This window comes from Lepidothrix coronata, unplaced genomic scaffold (assembly GCF_001604755.1).
Source record: "Lepidothrix coronata isolate B3197 unplaced genomic scaffold, Lepidothrix_coronata-1.0 Scaffold68, whole genome shotgun sequence".
Classification (NCBI taxonomy): Eukaryota; Metazoa; Chordata; class Aves; order Passeriformes; family Pipridae; genus Lepidothrix; species Lepidothrix coronata.
The window spans coordinates 2,175,535-2,199,119 of NW_016690248.1; the positions used below are offsets into that span (position 1 = coordinate 2,175,535).

A 23,585-nucleotide genomic window follows, 5' to 3' on the forward strand; every position below is an offset into this window, starting at 1 on the left:
AGAGGGATAAGCAAAACTGTTTACTGAAGACATTACACTACACAGATGAACAATGGTTTTTGTGCTACAGAAGATCTCTTATGTTCTTTATAGAAATACCGAAGTTAGACAGTCTACTGCAGATTTAGAAAAAAGGAGTAGAAGTTTCAGACAAATAAAATGCGTAAAAAAATAATAAAAATACCAATAGTTTACAACTATTATCTAGTGCAGGATCGTATTTAATTGAATTTTTATGTTAAATTCTGAGTTCAGCTTATCCCAGAAATATTTTAGTCTGACAGTTCACAGATCACTGGAGAAAAGCAATTACTTCAAGACTTCCATAAATGAGAAAGGTTGTTTATGGACAGGTTTTCTGAAGGTTTTAATGTTTATATGGCCCCTGCTAAGCCACAGGCCCTGCAGACAAAACTGAAACTAGAAGACTATATCTGACAACAAGGTGGTTAAGAGTTAACCCTGCTGACACCACGCTCTTGAACATGTAAGTTCCTGTAACATGATTACTTACAGCTGTTAGCGCACTGGAGTGACTACTTCACACTAACACTACTTCACATGACTTAGAATTTTCAGAAAAATTATAAGAACAGTTTGTTCCTGTAAGTGCTCTAAGGCAATGGAGTCACTTCAGCAGCAAAGAGATCTGCTGTTAAACCTTCAATTACAATATACATTTCCAACACAGTCAGAAGTCCCAGTGTTTCTGTGCTCAGTTCAAATTTGCTCTGAGACCAAGAACTGCAATACCTTAATACTTTTAGGTATGCCATTATTGCAGCAAGTTGCTCTTTAAAGAAGCTCTCATTTAGACTGCAGAGGGGAAAGAAAAGTTCATTTTGAGAAAGCAAAATAACTTACCCTATTTTGGAAAAACGATGCATGAAAATGTGATGTTGTAGCAGATATTGATACTAATGTAATTGTTTCTTCTGAGCTAGGGTTATGTAGGTAAACTTTTTCCATTTTTGGCATTCCAACTGGCCTGTCAAAACACAGAAAATATTTTTGAAGCATCAGAAATCTATACAATAGAGCATTGGGCTTTTTTCCATTAACCAGAAAGGAGCATAACAGTGATGCATACTGACAATAGAACTTTGTATTTAATGCTTTTTTTTAAGTAATGTGTAAATTATACTTAGACTAATTACTTTCTTTTCCATTATTTTATTGCTTACTTTTCCTGAAGGCTTACCTAAAGTTGCATCATCCTCATGAAATTCTATTGCCAGGTTTTTACTTCAGAATCAGAATAGGTCAAGTTTTCTATTCCATGCTAGAATCCCTAAATAACTACCTTAAGACAGGGTGTACACAGCAACTTAAAATAAACAGAATACACCCTAAACAAAACATTCTAACAATTTATTTGACACAAGATTTGGGCTTGGTTTTGCTTACAACAGCTGAGGTGACAATAGATGCTCCAGTTTCACCAACTATTTTTCAAACTTTATTGTCTTTTCAGAATTTTTTTCATGCCTTTTAACATACATGTTAAGAATCAGCACCAAAGTACTAATCAAGACGCAGATTACAAATTGCTCAATTTTGAATTCTGGAATTTAAAATAGTTAACTCAACTTTCAGGCTACATGTACTCCATGTAGCTACATGTACTCCATGTAGCACTCTCTCCCACGTCACTTGCTCCAAACATTGCAAGGACAGCAAAACAATTGGTAAGAATTACTACCTGTAGTACCTGAAGTGATGATGACCAGCAACAGGCAGCTGTTCTACCCTCCTCAATTCACTTTAAAAGGCCAAATTAGTAAGTGCTATTGCATTCACAGTTTTTCAACCTGGAGGGGGGTGTGAAGTATGTCCCAACACACGAAGTTTGCTGTAAATCAAAGGCTCCATTGAATGGAGAATTTAGTAACAATAATCAAACTACACTACAATTTACAAAGTGTTTGTGATGACAGAACCTCCTACTTATGAAACATGGGCTAAAGAGACAGATGCTAAAGACTATGCTATTAATTCAAAGACACAATTACTAACCATCAATAAACAGCATCTTCATTAACAGAAAAATATATCTGCACTCTACTACTGTAAATTTCTTTGCTACTCACCACTACAACACCAAACACACGCAAAACCACACCAGAAAAAAGTGTCTGCTGATAGGGAACTACCCAGCACTCCCTGAATTCTGAACCCACTGCTTCAAACACTCCTTCACTGACATCAGTACAGACAGCCTTGAGGATTTTATCTGCTTGGTAACTATGAAAGGCATAAGCAAGCTTGTATAACAGTCAGCACTTTTGCAGCAAATTCCTTGTTTAGACAAAGTGGTCAAGCCTTAAAGTACTCTCTGATTTTACTAACATCAAAGTAAAAATAAAAGGGAAGAAATAAAATAGTCAACCTCTCCTAACACTGAAGAAAGCTCTTTGAGTCTCTCCTGAGGATCAACTGTCTGTTCCCTAGCTCTCATTGCAATTTCTGCTTCTCCTTAGTGGAATACGTGCTCCCAACATCTTGGTGCAACTCTTCTGCTTGCCACAGTGCAGTTTCTGGATACTTCTCTTTCCCACAGCATGTTCAGCAGCTCCTCAAGAAGGGGAAATCATCCTTCTCCTCTATTACAAAACACTCCAAGCTTCATAAGAGGAGCTAAGAGCTGAAAACAAGAATCAAGCAGAACAGTTCCTTAAAACCACAACAGCAGTAAGTGAGAGATGAGGTAGATTTTAAGCACTGTGAGCAAATGACATGATTACTATATCACCTGTGGTCTCTACAGAAAACCAGCTATATACTGAAAACCTAAAATCAGGGTTGACTTCAGTGACACTTTTTATGATGCATCATGTGTGAAACACCACAAAGCTAAGAAAATGATGTTGAATGAACTGGCAATACTGAAGCACGAGTATGTTCCTGTCAGAAAGGAAGTAAAACTCATTATCTAGGAAATATTCCAAATATTAACAATCTTTTAAGGCCTTCATGCTTTTCTAGTTCTGAAGAGAAGGGACTATAAGACAGCCTATTTGAGAGGATAAATTTATGAAAACAAACAGCCATGACTAACACCACAGCTCACTAACTTCATATTCCAGACTAAACTACCATGGTATTAATTATAAGTGATAAAGGGAGAAGGAACTTAAAAGGAATTCTGTTGTTAGGACTGTGTTTTATTTTACTGTTTTGCTGATCATTCTGATTTTGAAACAATGAGTCCAGTACTACATTTGGCTGAGATACAGCTTCCCCTATTTCTTTAAGTTTGATGTTAGCCAAATCTACAGAAATAGGACTTCATAAACCTCACCTGTTTTTCTGTTACCAGACATGGTAAAATCCAGGTAGAGCAGTGGACACCAGACACCCTTAATGAACATACATTCAAAGCAATAATCTCATCAGGGATGCTCTCCAAGCTGCAGATTATCAGACCACAATGATCTGCACAAGTACAGTGTTACCTGATGCCAAATTTCACAGCAGAATTTCCTGGAGCGTTCACAGCAAGTACTTTTCATTGTGAGAAGCTGGTACAGACACACATCTTCAGGCAAATATGAACTGTCAAGGCATGTAAGATTTTGCTCCTGATCCTCTGTCCCTGCATAATGCTAGGTCCACCTACACTGATAAAAAACCTGATACCACAACCTAGATGAGATGATGGTAATTAACAAGGGGGAGGTGCCTGTTCAAATGAGTCAAGATGCCTATGTTCTGGTTCTTTACTGCTGCAACTCTTTTTGAAGTCTGAGTTGGTATCTGCAGTTACAGTAAGCATGCCCTTGTAATGGAATTAACTGCTACTCCAGGGATCAAGAGGTAGATTCTTTTAACAATGGAAATCAGCTGTTGCAAATTTTGGGGAGATGAGTCCTTCAGTTATTGGCTCAAAGCTGACTTGCAAAAATATCTAGCTACTCAGTGTGAAGCAAATATGGATTGAGAAAATGCCTTTTTAAAAGAGCAATTAATTTTTTCTTACTGTACATGGTTTAAGCACCTCTGTAAAATGCTCACTTGATTTATGATACAAATCTATTACTGAAAAGTAAAAGGATATAAATTCAGCAGATACATTCTTCCTGTTTCATCTCCTATTCTTTGTAATGAGACTGGAGAGAAAACTGAAGTCAATCAAAAGCTTCACAGTTATATTTTGAAATGCTGGGAATATACGTAAACATACTCAAGATTCAATTCCGGTAAATTCCTAATGAATTTGAGAGTTTTACATATGTTTTCCCCCAAGAATTTTTTTCATTTAGCATCTTTGGCCATTGTGGAAACATATGTAAGACTGGCTGTTGCCCAACATATCAGAAGTGGGTTAAATCATAGGTTAAATCAGTATCCTGTCATACAGTGTCCTATCAGACAGGGGTGAACAGCATAGATGCCTAGAAGGCAAAAGTGTCATGTGAAAAGCATATAAAGTCAGGTGCCCAGAACACTCTCCTAGCCTCTAAATATATGTGGCTTGGGAACTTCCTTAACCAATGAAGACAGTTCTCCAGTCAGAAGATCAGAGTGAGCAAGCTTCAACAGTAAGAACTTGGGTGTTGACTTGTAATGTATCCACCTACTTTTAATTAAAAGAAACAAAATGAGCTGGTTGTACAAGGTTACATCTAGAGACTGAAAGGGAATGCCTTTTGTGCCCATTCTGAAGAAAATAGTGGTTCCTTACACAAAGGAAGACTGCACGATGTACAAAACCAGAGAATTAGTGACTAGAGCATTCTTCCTGTTTCACATGAAACCGTATGCATTGCTGGTTGAGTGACACAGGCAAGTGGCTTCTTTAACTGAAGTCAGTAACTGGAGCACATATGTTGGAGAAAGCAAACGCATCTCCAACTCAGAAAAGCAAAGAAAACAGAAGGGGTTTGGGTTTACACATGTACTAGCCTACAAATTACTTGTTTCTTAGCTTCCCAATTTTACTGCCTTTTAACAAAGAGAGAAAGCTCTATTATAGTATACTTGACCAAAAGTTGGTGTCCACGTAACATACTAAACGGAGCAAATGCCCCATTTTATGTTAGGAATCCAATTTAGATTCCATATAACAAAATCATACCTTTTCCAAACAGTTAGCAAACCCCCATATATAAAACGCCAGCAAGAAGATTTTATCCAACCATGTCACCAAGTGTGGTCAGAATTAACCTAAAGGTGTAATCTAGGTGTAATCTAACTCTTTTTTGTTTTGGCAGCATTTTGCACTCTAGCATGATATGCAACCAAAACCTGCAGTAGATCTGGACAAAATGTCAATACACTGTCAGCACTTTCTCGCGTTTAAAAAAATCCAAGGGAAATGAAAGTCTCATTTTGCAACATTTCTTTAAAATTCCAACAATCTCAAGCTCTCACACATTACAAGCATATCAAATGTACTCTGTAAACATTTGGCTCTACATTATACATAACTTATAGGTCCTTTCACCAGTTGTAAATATATTTGTTTAAACTGTAAGAAAACCAGTGATTTGAGTAAACTCTCTAGCTGCTATAAGTATCCACTATTTACTGCTAAGAGATTAGAGTTCTTGAAGAAAACAGACTAATTTGCTAAACTTATACTAACCTTATGTTAAAGTAACTTCCATGATTTTAAGAATATTTATATCTACCATATCTAGTATATACAAACATTTCTTCTATAGCTCAGGAAAACTTCAAATAGTTAAACTGTTAACAATATCATTCCCCGTTCTCTTACCATGCTACTCCTCCCATACGTTTTTACAGCAGGAAAGCCTTACAAGGGTGAAAACTAGTTTTCACTGCAATATAACACATTCACTATATGCCTTTACTTTTTAAATGCCCCTTTGCCTTGGTTTTCTTGGTTTTGGTTGATGCAATTAGAAGTATAACTGAAAGCAGTGCAGTCTAGATTCAAAGGGAGACATATTAAGACAGATTCAGCACAGCTGTATTCTCCAGATCTTTACCTATTCTGACACTATCCTGTCCTTAAAGCTACAGGAGTAAAATATGTCCCTTATGTTACCTAAAGTAACATAAGGTCTCCAGACCTGGAAGAAGCTCTCAAATATTGAACATTGCCAAGTAATTGCTTTCAAGGCCAGTAAAATCTTTCATAGAATATCCTGCTAAATACTACAGCTCACAAACAAGAAACACAAAACCATTACAAAAATCCCCTAATGAAAACACTTCAAAGGAAATGCAATAAGATTGCTTATCAAAAGAAAACTGAAAGACAGAATTTCAGAATACTGTCCTACCAATGAGAAAATTTTGTCTGAGAATGAGACATGGCTCAAATTGAGTGAAGCAAGAACCTCCATTCACCATAGAAGCATATGTTCATCAAAGATTAAAATATTACTGTTGCCAAAAGTATGGTTTCATACAGTAGCAATCATTTATATAAAACAGGGGTAAGATGTCAACTTCATCTTTAAAATAATGCCATGTTTTAAAATTTTGATGGTAAGCAGTTCTTCCTTATATTGTGTCAATGTTCTAAAAGTACCCAAAGTACCTAAGTGCTCCATTATCAAAAACTGCTTCTACCAAAAAGCTTAGTTGTGAAGAACTTAAAGTTTACTTTTTATACAGTCAGATTTGAATTAATAAAGATTAAGGCAATGTATCAAGATCTGTGAATATCCACGTTCACCTACAAAGCAGGTGCAAGAACTGAATATAAACTCCTCTGCAACAACCTTCATTCACATGAGCCACCTGCAGGACCTCTAATACGAAGACCAATCTTAAACACAGAAACCCATATAGGTAATAATTGTTCTTCCAAAATAGCCTCTGAGCAACCAAGTCCCAAAGCTATGGAAGATGAAATTATGGTTGCTGTTTGTACATTAGAACACCTCAGTTATTCCATTTCCATTTGACAACAGAGGAGAGTAACAGTTTAAAAACAGAGAATACAAGCAACAGAATGCAGGTAAGAATGAAGTCAACTAGTTGTGGAGCTGGTTTTAGGTGGAGGGGTTATTGCTCATTTTCTTTAAAGCCCTGAATCTCAAATATCCAAGATGTTGCAGAATTTGCTCCAGAAAAAGACTGGTGTTGCTTTAGAAACACAAGTAAGAGGTTTACACATTAAATAACCAAATGAGTATTCCACAAGTAGTCCAAGCAGTCCCTTGGCACAGTGATATGGGATAACCTGCCACAGTTCTATCCCATTCCCAGAGGCTTAATATATACAGAAAACATATGGGATTTCTTCAAGTGAGCTAAAGATTTGCATATCCTAACTTACAGCATACATTTCCTTTGATAAATGTGAGATTACCTGGACTGCCTTCAAAGTAGTAGAATATGGCAGTGTTTGTTTCATATTAAAATAGCATTAAAACCCCCCAACTGTTAATAAACCAGAAGTACAAGACCATTGTAATCTCATCTCCAGGGGAACATAGGAAGTGTGTCTACAGCACCTATTTATCAAGTTAATACAGATTTTGATTTTCTGAGATCTCTAGATAAAGTAACTTTTATTAAATATTATTCCTGCTCAAATTGGCACGTTTTTGAGACATCTGATTAAACCCACACACTCTCAGCAGACCAAAAATGTCACAGGAAGAATGACTTAGCTTCCAACTGAAATTAAATATTAAAACTGTCTTTAGCTTGGGCACGATACGTGTTGATAGCTCAGCACAAACGCGAACTTTGAACAAGTTTGCAACATTAAGTGCTACATGCTACCTACTAACAAAACACCATTTAGGTATAGTACTTATTCAGAAACTAAATATGCATTTTATGCCTTTCCTAAAATTCATGAATAACAAAGACAGAAAAGTCAGAATTTGAATGTGAAACCCCTGTCTGTTTTAGAAGGCAGAAAACCTCAAAAGCTTAAATATGCATTATTTGACTTCCAAGGTACTTGGCACCTGCAGTTTTTTCTCATCATAAGGCTGAGTTACTCAGGATTTCGTAGAGCTGGCTCACAGATTTTAAATTGAACTTTGGGCCTCCATCTCTAAACCTTTTCTAAAACTGCCTTTGACATCTTAGTGAAGTTTTAATAAAGCAGAAGAGGGTTTCTGCCTGAGACTATGATCTAAATGACAATAGATAAATTAATTATCATATGTTGTTAAAAAAAATAGAACACATAATGAATCAAGATCTAACATAGAGGTTTCCTATTTTAATTTACAGTGCAGTTCTGCATTTACTGTACAGAGCCATTCCCAAGTAAGAGATTTGTTGCTACTTTAACACTGTACTAGACGGACATTATTTGTTCAGTGCTTTTAGCTCTGACCACGAACAACTTACATAAAAAGCCAAAATATAATGAACAACAACTTAAAGTATTTATGATACTGTCTTGGATCTACTTTTAGCAAGGGGGAAAAAATGGTCTTTAGAAATCCACAAAGTAAAGAAGCATATGTAGCTTTTTTCAGATAAGCATGCAAACTCTAGATAACCCTTAAATGCAAGGTATTTCAGAGCACATCACACTATTCATAGTAGAAAAAAGTGCAAAAAATACATTTCAAATATCAAATTCTGGATTTACTATGAACTAGAAAGTTCTACCATTTTGAAGAGAAAATAATTTAAAACCAAATCAGTAGGTAAGTTTACGGTAACTAACAAAAAGCACACTGCTCTACAAGTTTGAATTTGTACTGCAGTCACCAGTGTGATTTGTTAACCATAATCTCATTTTGTTATAGCAGAACAGGGTTTACCACAAGGCCATTTGCTATTCAATTTAGAAACTCAATATCCTCTTACCTAGGACCAGTTACCGACATTAGAAAAAACCAACAAAAATACACAACATCAAGAGCTAGAAGAAATTATGAAAGAAAAAGGATGAGGGGACAGAGTGACTTATTCTGTCTTTAATCCGAAGTAGGATTACAATTTTGTTAGACTGAGCACAAATAAATTCTGCAAAATGAGGCATTTTCATAATAGCTTTGTTATTTAGTGACATTATATTGGATTGGGTTTTTTTCTATAGAGGTTATTTCTGAAAAGCTACTCCGTGCAAACAAAGTTACAGCTTCTCTTCTTTCAGAAAGACAGGAGTATAGAACACGTCAATACACAGGAGCTTCCCTGCACATCTCTGTAGTCACACCATACAACAGTCTTTCCGACAGAAAAAGGGTAGTATATTTTTATTAATAATCTGTGGCTTATCTGTAAATAAAGCAGCCTTTCATCCAGCAGCTGCACTGGCTGAGTATGGGGGAAGCAATGCTGTGTTCAAGGCATATCTGGGCTGTTTTCATTCTTCCAGGCTGAACTGTTAACAAAATATTTGAAATGCCCTCACTGCAGTTTACATTGATCAAAGTATCAATCATGCACAGAGGCTGCATCCATGAACACCAACTCCAGAACCAATTTTGACTGCTAAGAGGGGTGGTAGCTACCTATACACAGTAACCAATTACTGTCAGGAAAAGTTAAGACTGAAATACTTCTCAGACAAACTGATTACAAACAGGTACACCGATGAAATTGTTAAATTTTCTTCCTCCTTCCTTTATGTTTTAGAGAAGTCAGAACAAAAACAGCAACCAACTGCAAGGTACAGAGCACAGAGCTAGGTTCCTGGAGGCTGTTTGTTCTCCTTGAGGTTGTATTTTCACAACTTGACATTTCTGTTCTAATAAGTGCAGATCCACTGCCACGTTGTTTGCCACCAAAGCAATAGTAAAATGGGTGTGCTAGAGTAGATACTCCCTGATGTGGGTTACACACAGAAAGGTAATCTCACCTCAGTATAAATTCTAGACTTAAAACTGTCTGGTCCACAGTGCAGTTGTACAAGTACCTAAAAAGTAAGTACAAGTACCCACACCACCAAAACCACTGCAGCTGACAAGTCACTATACAATGTTTAAAACTGAGTACACCAGCTTTCTGGAACATGTCGGTCAATTACTTTTACAATCTATTAATGCAAATTATGTATACGACCTTCTCCACCAGCTCCATCTGCTTTAAATGCTCTTGTTGCTTGTCTGGGGTTTTTTGTTTGTTTGTTTGTTTAGGGGTCCCACCCACCCACTCCAGCTGGGTTTGTTTTTGGTTTGATTTTTAAATTTTTTTTTTAAATTTTTTATTTATCTAACTAAACAGATCAGAAGACCTTTTCAACTTACTGTTCATGGAAATCCAGCATTGGTGGCTCAAACCGGAGGGGTCGGCAATTTCCCCGATACAGGGATACACTGCAAGAAAAATTGAAATGCTGTAAAAGATACTACTAACTGATACATTTTTGCTCCCTTCACATTTCAAATAGCCCTTCCTTAGCAAAACATTCATTAATACTAATAGGGTAACTAATTCAAAAGAAGAAACAAACAAAACAAACTCATCCAGTCAGAATACTGTAATTTTACCAGCCACTTACATGATTATGTGGTGTCTCCAAAGAAGATTACATAAGAGTACATACCTTTAAAACAGATCTAATTGAGTGTAAACTTTTCCTCTATATAAGGATGGCTAAGTGAAACAGCTAAATAGGTTTACATCACCTTTCACAGAAATGTTCAAACATTGCTATAAAAGATGTTTTGGACATTGTCCAATGTCTAGCAGTAATTTACGTGCACCTAATGAGTTTCTCTAGCTACATCTATATTAGTACATAAACAATCTCAGACCCATCAGATGGTACTGAGGCCACAAAGGAGAAAACAGCCCATATATATATTGTTCAAAATTTGCAATATCCTGAAGATGATGAGACTGCTCTGGAAACGTTCTTTACCTATACTAACGTCCCACTGGGAACTCTTCAGGAGACTTCTAATAGATGAAGACCAAAACTTAAATAGCACTCAAACAATCCAGAAGGGAAGATGATAAAGTACCTGGAAGCAACTACTGCCACTTATTTTTCCAGTTATACAGAGCACAATCAATAACCCACAACAGAAATTGTAAGACAAAAATACAAAGCAGTTTCATTGACTGAAACATTCTTTTTATTCAGGATGATGTGATTGTGACCACAATTAAGCATCTCTGTAATTCTGTAACACTTTATTTTGGGCTGAGTAAAAATTGTATTCATATAATAAAACAAAATAAGGAGATAAAAACGTAAAAAAAATAAACAGGAAAGGATAAAGAATAGCTCAAAGTCAATGGCTCCTGAATGGCTCAAGACCAACAGCTTTCTTTTTTCTTCAAATGCTTATGTTAATGATATTAAAATAGCATTCTTGTTTCAAATCCTTGACTTTGAATCAATCCCAAATGCCCAAAGATTGAGCTGCAGCCACTTGTCCTGGGTAAGCAAAGATGCTCCACAAACCCACTCAGGGCAGCAGAACACCTAGATCTGCCTCAACAGAGGGAGCAGCCAGGAAATGGAAGGGGCAAGGACATATGACTCGCCTTAGGAAAGCTGAAGCCTTGAACTCAATCAATCCAATTTCATACAGAAAAATTCCAGGAAAACGAATTATTGATCAAATTCGCATGTCTTTCCATACTTCAGAACCACTTCAACAAGAAAGCTATTTACAGGAGTAAAAATTTAAGAATAGAGGATGACAACTGTATCCTCTCTTAGTGCAGATCTGGGCAACAACAACAGTGTAACAAGTCAGAAGCTCTGTAAATAAAAATATGTCTCAATGACACACTCTAACTCCACAACTGAATCTATGCATACTGATCAATTTACAGGTCTGTAAATTTGCATGTCGAATCATCTTTAATCCTACTTAGAGATTAGTCATTAAAAATAGCTTTATCCACACAAAAGAAGTAAAACACTCTCAGGCCAAGAACAGGCATAGTCAGTCAGCTTTAGTATACAGTTCCCTATGTGTGTGTGTGTGTGTGTGCACACATGCCACGTGTATATAGATCACAATATAACAGAAGTGAAGGTTTAAGATATAAATAGGAACAACTGTTCAGATCTACAAAAAATTACAATTCTTGCTATTAAGTGCTGCTGTGACTCATTATAGTTGCCAAACAACTATAGTTTAGCCTTCTCAGGCTAAAATCTAACTTCACAGAACAAACACAACAAAATGAAGTTTACGAAGACATTGGACATAAAAGAATATAATTGGAAAATTATATAGGCAGTGATGTTTTGAAAGAACAAAACAAATGGACAGTATGACTTCAAAGTTTATGGCCCCATTTTAAAAACCATTTACAGTGCGCTTTTAAATGAAAATGGACATAAAAAGCTCACATACCTCCATTGTCAAGATAACACTAAACAGAAATCATTCTTCAACAGTGATTTTTAAAATAATTCTGTCAATTTCTTCCAAATTGAAAACTCTTAATGGTCGGACAGCACCTCTTTTTTATTGGTTATTATTGGTAAAAGGACACAAACTCCTTTTATGGACAAGTTATTAGAAAAATTTACAATATTTACAAAAGCAATAATTAATATCTTTATTTCAAATGCATTGAAAATACTGTCAAGAGTAACATGACCTAACTTGAACAATCAGACCATACACAATTCTCCACATACATGAAAAGCCTAGGCAACGTTTTCTCAGACCACAGAGCTATATTATCCTGGACAGCCAGTCAGACAGCATAGAATGTTTAAATGGTTAAAGTTCGGCTAAGGCAGCGACATCATCATGAATGCCAACTATTGTAATAGAAGTAACAATTATAATAAGATTCAAATGGGAACAAGCAATATTGGAATTCCCAAACTTTGCATACTGAAAGGCCCAACATGAGTCAACTTGCAGCAGACTAGAAAATGATGATAATGTCTGCTCTGCTAGGCACTTGCTCACCGAAGGCAGGATACACCCATGGGTAGGGCAACTTTACAGCATAATGACGTTCAGTTAATTACTACTGTATGCATGTAGAACTATGGCTCCCGGTCTTATATCACAATTTAAACATTTTCCTTCCCTACTCCTGGAAGTTCTCTAACTTTTGAAGTCAAGGACAACATCATGGCTGGGCTTCGCGAACGAAGATTTGGGAAGGGCACTACCCACGTTTGTTGCAAGCACGCTGGTGGCTAAAAAGGCCAATACGAGATAGACACGTCCGGTTGCAAAAGGTACAGCAGAAAGACTCTTCAGGAGGTATATTCTGCAAGGCACGATTCTTTCTGCATTGCCTTTTCTTCTCAAGAGTGATCCTGCGTGCGTTCTCAAAAGCATCAGCAGCATTGAAGATAGTGTGCCTGCATTTCATATTTTGTTAGGTTTCTTACAGCTACTTTCCATCTACTACAGCAGTCTACATGTGCAATGAACTCTCCCTTACCAGGAGGAGAATGATATATCTACCCTAGTTTTCTGCTTTGCTGGGATTCAGAGATGATATGACTAGAATCATGCAGCTACCCTGACAGGAAGTACTGAGCTCAAAATTGTAAAGAACATCTGGGGGTTTTTTTAATGTTATCAAGGTTCATAGAAAAAAAAATGAGTGCAATGTTCACAGAATCCTGCGTAGGAAACGAAGCAGAAATGGTGCTTTTGAAAGAACAGACTGTCTTCTTCTACACTGTGTCAACACTTACCAGTTGATACCTGCTGCGACAAGGACAACAACATGAAAAGGAAAAGATACATGTGGAAGAGAGGAGTACTGGTATCTGCGAACAAGCTGCAGTAGACTAAGAACTAGCCAGGAGTCATCTGAACCTAGAACTTAAATGGTCTCAACACCTTTTTCCTTCTGCAAGAATTTTGATTTTAAGAATGAGACTTGCGAGTGAACTACACACAGTTCCCAAAACAATCATTATCCTCACTGTTCCATCCATGCTGTCATCCAAGTGAGTGGGCATTCACCTCAACTACCAACTACAGTATTGCTATTACCCAGAAGCAATCTACTATCAGATGCAATTCACTGAAGTGCAGCTTCATGTCTCAATAGGGTTAGTTACAGATGGAGTTATAAAAACGGTAAAAAACAATGCCTGAAAAGACTGTGCGTGATATGGATGTCCATCTCTGCTGAATCACAATATTAATCAGTCCTAAGGACATTCTGCAGCACTTCTGTAACGCTTTGCTGTTTATCACAGAGTACTAGACACTGATAATTTTAGATAACCCATGCACATCTTTGCATTCGGAGACCAAGAAAATGCTGCCAAATACAGTATTTAAAGATTTCTGCAAAGTTGGGCAGCAACTGTTGCTCTGTATCCTCACATTACCTTTCTAGCTGTTCTGGGATTTTCTGGAGGAGGTCTGTGCTCTGTGGAATCTTATCTGTAACATCTTTAATTGCTACTGTAGAAAATTCAAATCTCAGCATATTCTACATATAATGTTCCCACATTACTTTACCAGTTGTTTAAAGGGTTTTATTTCCTCTCCTGTGCCATAAATTGTGAAGGAATATAGACAGCAGCATTAAACCATGAAACAGAAAGAGATCTTATGATTTTATTTAGCAACACAATCTCTTAAAAAGCTGATACTTTATTTCTATTACCATGAAATCAAATAAAAGTGTTTTTTAAAAATAACAATTTGACCTTTTAAAATGAATAATAGGCAAATACCTCACAATGGGTGCTTTTTGTGCCAGAATATCTTCGAAAGAGCAACCGCAAGGACTCTTAGCTAAAAATGTTCTGTAAGTAACCTGAATGCAGCCACAACGTGTTAATATTAAAAAATAAGGCTGAGCTGCATATATCAGAAAATGGATTTTGAATTTTATAGTTAAAATTATTTTAAAAATGGGGTATTAATTACCGGCTCAGTGAGACACTGGACTCCCATCAAACAATTGACCACTTCAGTATCTAACAGCAGCCAATGCTGCAAATGCACACGAATGAAGACTAGCAACAATTTTTTTCCATAACTACCCAGACAGTGATGGCTCAGTTATGCCAACATTAATCTTGTATCAGGAAAACATACTCATGATATCAGGCACTAAACTTCAAGCTAACAATTCCTGAGGGGGGGCTGTCTGGGAAAAGGGCGGGAAAAGAACAGGGAGAAGCTTGAATAGATGCACTGTAACCTGACCATGGGCAAGAACAAAAATTGCACTGCTAGTTCATTCCCCTCCTTCCAATTAGTGCTAAAAAAGCAGATCAAAGAACTGAATAAACTGTCTAAATAGGAAAGAAACATCTGCAAGCTATATCAAGAAAAAGACACTATAATCTGTATTAAGGACAAAGAAAGAGAGGTCATCTAGAGAAGTGCTGGTTTTAGCAATGACATCAAAAAAAGTCACCTAGAAAAATGCATAAAGGAAAGGTTCATGCAAAACCACTAACAGACAGACAGCAAATTATGTATTTACTATGTAACACAGCACAGAAGAGCTTCCAATGCAGATCATTTATCACATTGTGACTGAACCCCAAATAGACCAGTACTCTGAAGTGGAATGGACTACTTTCCTGGCAGACCTGGAGATTTTTCAAATATCTAAACCAGTGTTTTAATAGAACACATTCTAGAACACTGAAATTTCCAACACAGAAAGCAATCTTCTTAGTTGAGAAATTAAAATAAAATATCCTGGAGGCAAATCTAATCCATGGCCTCAAATTCAAGAACTACCAAATTCAGTTCTTTTCTGGGAGACAAAAATATCGCACATATTGCACTAGACGCCAATATATGCACTCTCTGCCATTGAGACTTGATGATTTAAACAAGATACTATTTCATTTTTAAAGTATCTACATAAAGTATTGCTCTATCCAAGACAAAATACACTAATCACGGTTATCTTAAGTTCAATTGCCATTCCTATGAATTCATGTTCTCATACCTGCAATCTGACTGACATACTGCAGCACATAGCTACAGTTGTTTATGTTCCTGTCCACAGATGGAGATGTTAGAGACTTTTCAAAACTTGCAAAAAGAAGGAACTTAAGCCCACATTTAAGCAACTATACACATAACAAAATAAGAATCAATACAAAATGAAAAAAAAGAATAGTTCTTTTACTTGATTTCCTGAGAAGGAACGGGAAACAGTCTCATGGACAAAACATAGCTGTATTTACTGAAAGTACACTGTGACAATTTGTTTAATGCTATTGTACAAGAAACAAGTTTCATTATTACTGTTCAATGCACTCATTAATAAACAAGAATATCTGATGATTAGAGAAAAATTAGGGAACAGGGAAAAAAAGAGGCCACTTATTTTCCTTCTTGGATATGATACATGCCAAGTTCTTTGATAATAGATTATGTCTTTGGGATGGAAGAGGATGGGACATGGGTTGTTCAGTCTGGAGAAGAGAGACTCAGGGGTGAGTTTATCACTCTCTATATCAACCAGAAAGGAGATTGCAGCAAGGTGGGGGTAGGCCTCTTCTCCCAGGCAACCAGTGAAAGAACGAGGGGGATATGGCTTCATGTTGCACCAGGGGAGATTCAAGTTGAATATTATGAAAAAAATCTTTAGTGAAAGAGGGATTAAGCATTGGAACAGGCTTTCCAGGGAAGAGGTGAAGTCACCATCAAAAAAAGAGTAGATGTGGAAGTCTCTGATGTGGTTTAGTTGGCATAGTGGTACTCGGGTCAAGCTTGGACTTGATGATCTTGGAGGTCTTTTCCAATCTTAAGGATTCTATGATGAGACAGAGGGGTATGGACAAGAATCCATCAAAAGTAACATAATCGAGTTTTTCTTCAAAAGGACACCAAGAACTTTTGAAGTGGGCAAACAAACTCACTGCTTTCTCAATACAAGTAACTTTAGTAAAATGATTAAAAAAAGTCTAATTACATAGAATTACTCTGTGGTATACATTACAAAGTGCATTAAAGAATTCAAGTTTTTATTCCATATGTTAAGTTTCTTCTTCATGAAGGGCCACAAAGATGATCAGAGAGAGAAAGCATCTCTCCTATGAAGACAAGCTGGGAGAGTTGGGGCTGCTCAGTCTGGAGAAGGCTCCAGGAAGACCTTACAGCACCTTCCAGTACCTAAAATGGACTACAAGAGAGCTAGGGAGGGAATTTTCACATGAGCATTTAGTGACAGAACAAGGGCAAATGACCTTAAACTGAAGAAGGGAAGGTTTAGATTACATATTAAGAAGAAATTCTTTACTGTGAGGGTGGTGAGGCACTGGAACAGGTTGCCCAGAGAAGTTGTGGATGCCCCATCCCTGGAAATCTTCAAGGTCAGGGTGGATGAGGCTTTGAGACACCTGGTCTAGTAGAAGGTATCCCTGCCCAGGGCAGGGGATGTGGAACTAGATGGTCTTTAAGGTCCCTTCCAACCCAAACTGTTCTACAATTCTATGATTTAGCTGTCCAATATTAAAAACTGCTTTACATTTTAGTTTCGTTTCCTTTGTATGAGAAAAATAATTTAAAAAAAAAAAATCACTATTTTTATTTGACATTTTTTACACTAAAACTTTATTATTCTTATGAAAAGTATCACAAATCTTGCAACTAAAGTCTGTATTAAACATTTAGAAATATGCTTACCTTTTCTGTTGATATGAACTGAGGCCTAAAGTTGTCTCAGTCTGTAAAAGAAAAAAAAAATTAAATTTAAGACTGACAGCACTATACTTCCTGTGGGGGAAAAAAAAAAAAACCAACAAACAACTCAACTGCCACAAGTTGGTCAGACCCTGACAGACAAAAGGAGAAGTTCTGATCTGGAACAGAAAATGCAAATTGGCTTTTTCCAATTAAAGAAATCAAGCCTCCACTGAAAGACTGTTTGGTCCAGGACAAGAACTGTGGTGAGTTCCAGGGGCAAGAACTCCTACAAACTGTAAAACAACTAGCAACTTAACAACTTAAAAACTGAGAGAAGGAAAAGAAGTCCAGGAAATCATAACACTGTATAGAACAAAAGAAAAACCTAGCACAGATGTAAGAAGCAAATTAAAAAGAAAAGCATATAAACCAAGTAACAGTCAAGCAATTATCTCATTGATGTAATTTAACACCTAGAAAACAAAGAAGGCTATAATCTCCATTTGACTAGGAAACTTCATCTCCTCTCCTAATGATCTTCTAGCCTCTATTATTCATACCTTTCCTTCCACTCCGCTGGACATTACGGTTAATTACCTGAAAACAAGGAGGTTAGGTTGTCCAGGGATTTCCAGTTAGTTTACTCTTGTATAAGAAATACCAACTGGCTTAGAAGGCTGCATATGGAATGTCCTCCTGATACAGCTAATGTTAAAACATACCTGCCTTTGAAAACTTCTGTCTTCCCACAGGATTTGGAGATCAAATTGAGGATTTTAGTCCTTCTCTTAAAGATTTCATGGCCAAGCTGAATATTTATGTCCTGAGAGTGGGAAGAAAGCTTACAGGTCTGATAAAGTCTATGGTGCACCTTGGCTCTTCTGAGTTCACCTCTAGTATAAAGATGTTGCTTGTTTGCAAGGGGAATGCAAATTGGTCGCATCTCATTTCAGAACTAAAAGTCAAGTCCCTTGGCTGGACACTTCATTGATTTCTATTTCACCTACAAATTATACTTTCTTTTTTTGTTTTTCCTAAGATAAAAGTATTTTAAATAGTTTTTTTTTAAATTATCTTTATTTAAAATATATTTTATTAGAGGAATTTTTATTTTGCTTTTTGGAGACACTTTTTGGAAATTTTATTACTACTATGAAATCAGAGTCTACAAACATTAGTGTTTGATACATGTCAAGGATCAATTCTGGACTGTAAATCTAAATAGTGTTTCAAATTTTAAATGAAATTAGTTGGTTTATTCACCCTCCAATTTGCATCAAACTGAAGAAAGCTGGAAGTGTATTATTTACCATTGTAAAATAAAGCTAATCTGTTTGTAACTTGAGTATTTATTTGCAATTTTGAAAGTCTAAGCAGAGCATCAATTATATTTTTTTTGTTTAAAACGCTGAAATAGAGGTTTTAAAGAAAGACTGCCTTGCTAAAGGGACATGGCAGGAAGGAGTTCACATTTGCAGTATGGTGCAGTTTTTCCTCCCTGAAGAGGACACTAAGAGACAAGATAAGTTGTTTCATGCTCTCAATTTTATTGTAATTTAAAAGTTTTCATTTAAACTTACCTATTGCATTTGTACTGTAATCAAGCAAACAGGCCATTCCTTATTCTTCATTAAAAATACACTGGCTTGCAAGAGTTTCCATGTTTTCATAGCTAAGGTATACTACTCACATACTGATAAGCTTTCAGTTCAGCTTCTTAACTTCTGATGTCACACTTCATTTTCTATTTTCACTAAGATATAAGTAAATACTTACTATTCCGAAACAGTTTACAACAGGTTGTAAGATAAATTCAACTAAAATGAAGAAAGATGAAAAATGTTTTTGTGAATTCTTTATTTTCCTTTATCTATTAAACTGCCTTTATCTCAACCCAAGAGTTTTGTCACTTTTACTCTTCAGATTCTCTCTTCCATCCCACTGGGGAAAGTGAGCAAGCATCTGTGTGGGGCTTAGCTGCTGGCTGAGGTTAGACCACAACAGCCACACTTACTCTATGAAGTTAACAGATATATAAAATATCCCGTAACCTTTATCAATGCCCTTGAAAGTGCATTATTCACTACAATTAAATAAAAGTTTCCTTTCAATAATTGTTTTTTTTTTCCCTGTTTGAAAACATAATCAAAGCACATAATTAAATTACCAGCAATTACCTGACAGTCAGATGATGGAGCTAACAGGTTCAGATCCTATGACAGGGCAACTAAAATAGCCATTACCAACACTGTCCCATCCTTGACAATTAGCTTTGGCTCTAACATGACAGCATTTTCTGTTATGTTTTAAATTATTTCATACAGAAAGTTGTTCATTATCTATGCTCTTAAGCATCATAATTTGCAGTCAGTACTTCTAATATTTGTCTCAGTCTAAGACTCCATCCAGGCCAACTTTTAGACAGAGGGCAGTGGAGATCACATTAAACTCCAGACAACTACAGAAACAAATGGAAATACATATAATGGACAAAAATGCAACTACTAAATAGCCATGGCTGTCATTAACTGTTGGGAGTTAAATTATCTGACCAAACACTCAAGGTTTTCCCCTCTAGTTCTGAAATTCAAATTTGCTATGAAAATATTAAGTCTAATATCCATAGATCAAGTTTAAAATCACAAATCACTCTAGTAAGACTCATAAACCTCAAATATATTTAAGAGCAAAAATCTATCAAAGATTCACTTACAAGGAAATGCCTGGGTTTTGCTTTCAGATGTCTATTAAACAAGAAAAATTACTAATTAATTTTAATGACTCTTTCTGTATTTTGAGCAGAAGCTGTCTGCTTTCTGGTTTGTTTGATATTTTTTGTGGGTAATTTGTTGTGTGGAATTTGTTGGGGTTTTTTAAGTTTGTTTGGACTTTGGATCAGAGTCAATCAAAAGCAAAGAAATAGCATACCAACTTCAGCAGCCATAGCATCATGGAACTGAACCAAAAATAAATCTCATGTGGCAGTTTCTATAATTATCACTCATTTTTATTACATGTCAATCTTTTGAGTTGTGCAGTAAACAAAAACATACAACTGTGTTCAGTCACAAGTCCCAAATACTTTTTTTTAAAAATCTGATCTTCAAGTATAATTCTGAGCCTACTGTACTACAGTCTAGCATGCTATTTTTCCTGTGTGACTGCACAAAAGTGTGAAACAAAAATGCCAGGAAGTAAAACCATGTGTCTGATCAATCCACTATTTAAAGTGTAGGTTTTGTTTAATACTGTCTGTTTATCAGGAAAAGACAAATAACATTATGCTCTGTAATTAATACAGCTTAGTCTTTTAATCTGCAAAGGATACATTGTAAAAGAGCAGCACTGGCAAAATACATTTTAAATGAAACATTTATTAAATCTTATCTGTACTGGAGAAACATTGCAAATAACAAAATATTGCAATGTACAGATCAGGACATGGGCTGCATATGCACACTATTAATGTTTCAAGATACATAATAAGCTAAGTTACAGGGGGAAAACCTTCAATTAGATTAATTTCCCAATCCAAATGCCTAACAACAAAAACTAAGGTCAGCACAAAAGAAACAGTAGAAATTCACAACTGAGTGGGAAAAATAAGCAGGAGAGGGAAAAATCACCCCTCTTACCAGTACTGGGCATTTATAATTATAGAATCATAGAATCAACTGGGTTGGAAAAGACCTCTGAGATCATCAAGTCCAACCCTTGATCCAACACTGCCATGGTTACTAGATCATGGCACTAAGTGCCACATCCAGTCTCATCTTAAAAACCTCCAGGGATAGTGAATCCACCATCTCCCTGGGCAGCCCATTCCAATGTCTGATTACTCTCTCTGTAAAAAATTTCTTCCTAAAGATCCAACTTAATCCTTCCACCCAAAAGGCTGTGTTAAAGCCTCGAAGATAGATGATTTTTTTTTTAATTTAAATAGTATATAACATTTAGGCTGCTGCTACTAACAGTTTCATGCTTTAGTTTTCTAAGTTTATCTCTTATATAACCCTAGAAGATTAGACTATAAATCAAAGGGATTTCCGAATAAAGATCTTGAGAAAACTTGTACAGTGAGTTAGAAAACTTGAAGGCAGTCAGCCAGTACCAGTTTAAAGACTTGGAACAGTTTCTCTCCAGAGGCTCATATCAAGAAAGATTTCACAGAGAATCTGTACCTCAAAGCACATTTTACAGACTCAGTACAGTTGTGGAAGATAGCACCTATCTTGCACACATGGAGAATCAAAACACACACCTTATAGCCTGAATTTGTCTCTAAAGAAGTTGTTAGCTTTAGCCAGAACATAAAACCCAAAAAATACCACCAAAACACCAATCACAACCACCAAGTTAATTTTAACGTCTCACAAATTTGTTATAATAGCTATTCTTCACTTATTGGTAAGAGGTCATATTATCTGTCACTACACTTGGTTATCTAAACATAGGTATCTGCTGCCACTTTAGATAAATGTCCTAGGGCAACTCGCCTGATCTCAGACTGACGTCCAGGACAGTTTCTCCTATGCCCTGTGCCATATCTGCCAGGGCCATGTAGATTCCCAGGACAGCCCAGGACATCTCAAATAGCACTGCTTACTTATGTTTAGACAACTAAATTAGAGCTCAAAAGTCTTACACAAGGACAGTGGGGGAAAAGCAGGGAAGCTTTCTTAATCAAGACCTGGGGTTTCTGGACACCAAATATTTGTCTTTAATGTTAACAAAATTCTCAGTAACCAAAGCTTTCTGTATTCCTACACAAGAGTATCCACACTAATTTAAAAGACTGTTACAGTCTGAAAGACTCATTCAGAACACTTTACATCTTGCTATTTTATAGTAAGGCTGCTTCCTTCTTGTAGAAAAGCTATGTACTGCTTGCAACTAAATGTTGAGAGACAGTTACAAAACCGATATGTAGATGGCAGCTTAAATCTTCATTGCTGCACTCATGAGCTCTGTGCTAGTAAGCAGTATAATTAAAAGTAACATAATTAATGATGAATATCTTGCTTAAGGTAATGAAAAAAATTAATGCTGTAATCTGAAAGGTAGCTGAAAGTGGACTGAACTGAGTCACTTTTGCCATTCTCTTTCATGACCCAAACTCACACAAGGAAACAAAAACATCACTTGACTTCAGCTGATGCAACATATGCTATTGACATCAGCTTTGCAACAGTCACTCCTGGGCACCAGTTAATTATTTTTAAACTAAAGCCTGGGGATGGCAATTCCTCTGAAGGATTTCAGCTGCTCACAAACAATGAAAACGAACTAAGATAGCTTTTATTCTTTTATAAAATCATACACACATGAAAGAAAGCTCCAGAGGCCATTGAGTCAACCCCTGCTTAGGGGAGGTCTAGTGCAGGTTGCTCACAGCTTTGGGACATCATGTTTTGGGTATCTCAAAAGACAGAAATTCTACAACCTCTTTGAGTAACCTGGTCCAGTGTTTGATCACCCTCAAGCTTAAAAGGTTTTTTCTTACATGGGTTTGGAGTGTCTCATGCTGAAATTTATGTCCAAAGCCTCTCAACCTTCCACTGAGCACAATAAAAAATCTGACTTCAGTCAATTCTACACTGCCCACAGCAATCAGTTTTCCTTTTGGTCTTCTCTTCTAAAGGCTGAAGAAATACATCCTAACAAGCCTTCCATCCCCCTGACATTCTGGTATCCCTCTGCTGTGCCTCTTCTAGAGGCCTGTCTGTGCCTGCCTTGTACTGGGGTAGCCCAGACTGACCACAGCACTCCAGTTGCAGCCCCACAGGTGGTGGTGGTGGGGGAAATCACACCCCTTATCTTCCAGTTCAGTAAGTGGGCAGTTGTCTTTGCTATAACAGCACATGGACAAGTTGAGTTCAAACTATTGTCTTTCCTGCTGCTGCTACTACTGCCAGCCTGTGCTGTCACACAGGGTTGTTCTCTCCCAGGTGCAGGCCTTGCACTTGCCTTAGCTGAATGTCATGAGGTTCTTGTCAGCCTGCCAAAGTCCCTCTGAATAGCAGGCTTGCCTTCCAGTGCAACAACCAATTTGTTACCATCTCCAAACTCACTGAGAATACTCTCCATCATCCAGGCTGTACTGTCCTCAATTCAGCTCCATCACGGGTA

The 23,585-nt window shown here is 36.7% G+C and overlaps 1 protein-coding gene across 1 annotated transcript in view; it reads right to left on the reverse strand.

Annotated features, from left to right (window-relative positions):
- Nucleotides 1-23,585, reverse strand: part of TMEM131 (transmembrane protein 131) — a 93,657-nt gene that overhangs the window by 46,100 nt on the left and 23,972 nt on the right. The window contains exons 3-5 of the mRNA XM_017818448.1: nucleotides 17,457-17,497; nucleotides 10,146-10,214; nucleotides 865-988 (exon numbers count right to left, since the gene is read on the reverse strand). Of these exons, the coding sequence (XP_017673937.1) occupies nucleotides 865-988; nucleotides 10,146-10,214; nucleotides 17,457-17,497 (234 nt within the window). The remainder of the gene's footprint in view (nucleotides 1-864; nucleotides 989-10,145; nucleotides 10,215-17,456; nucleotides 17,498-23,585) is intronic.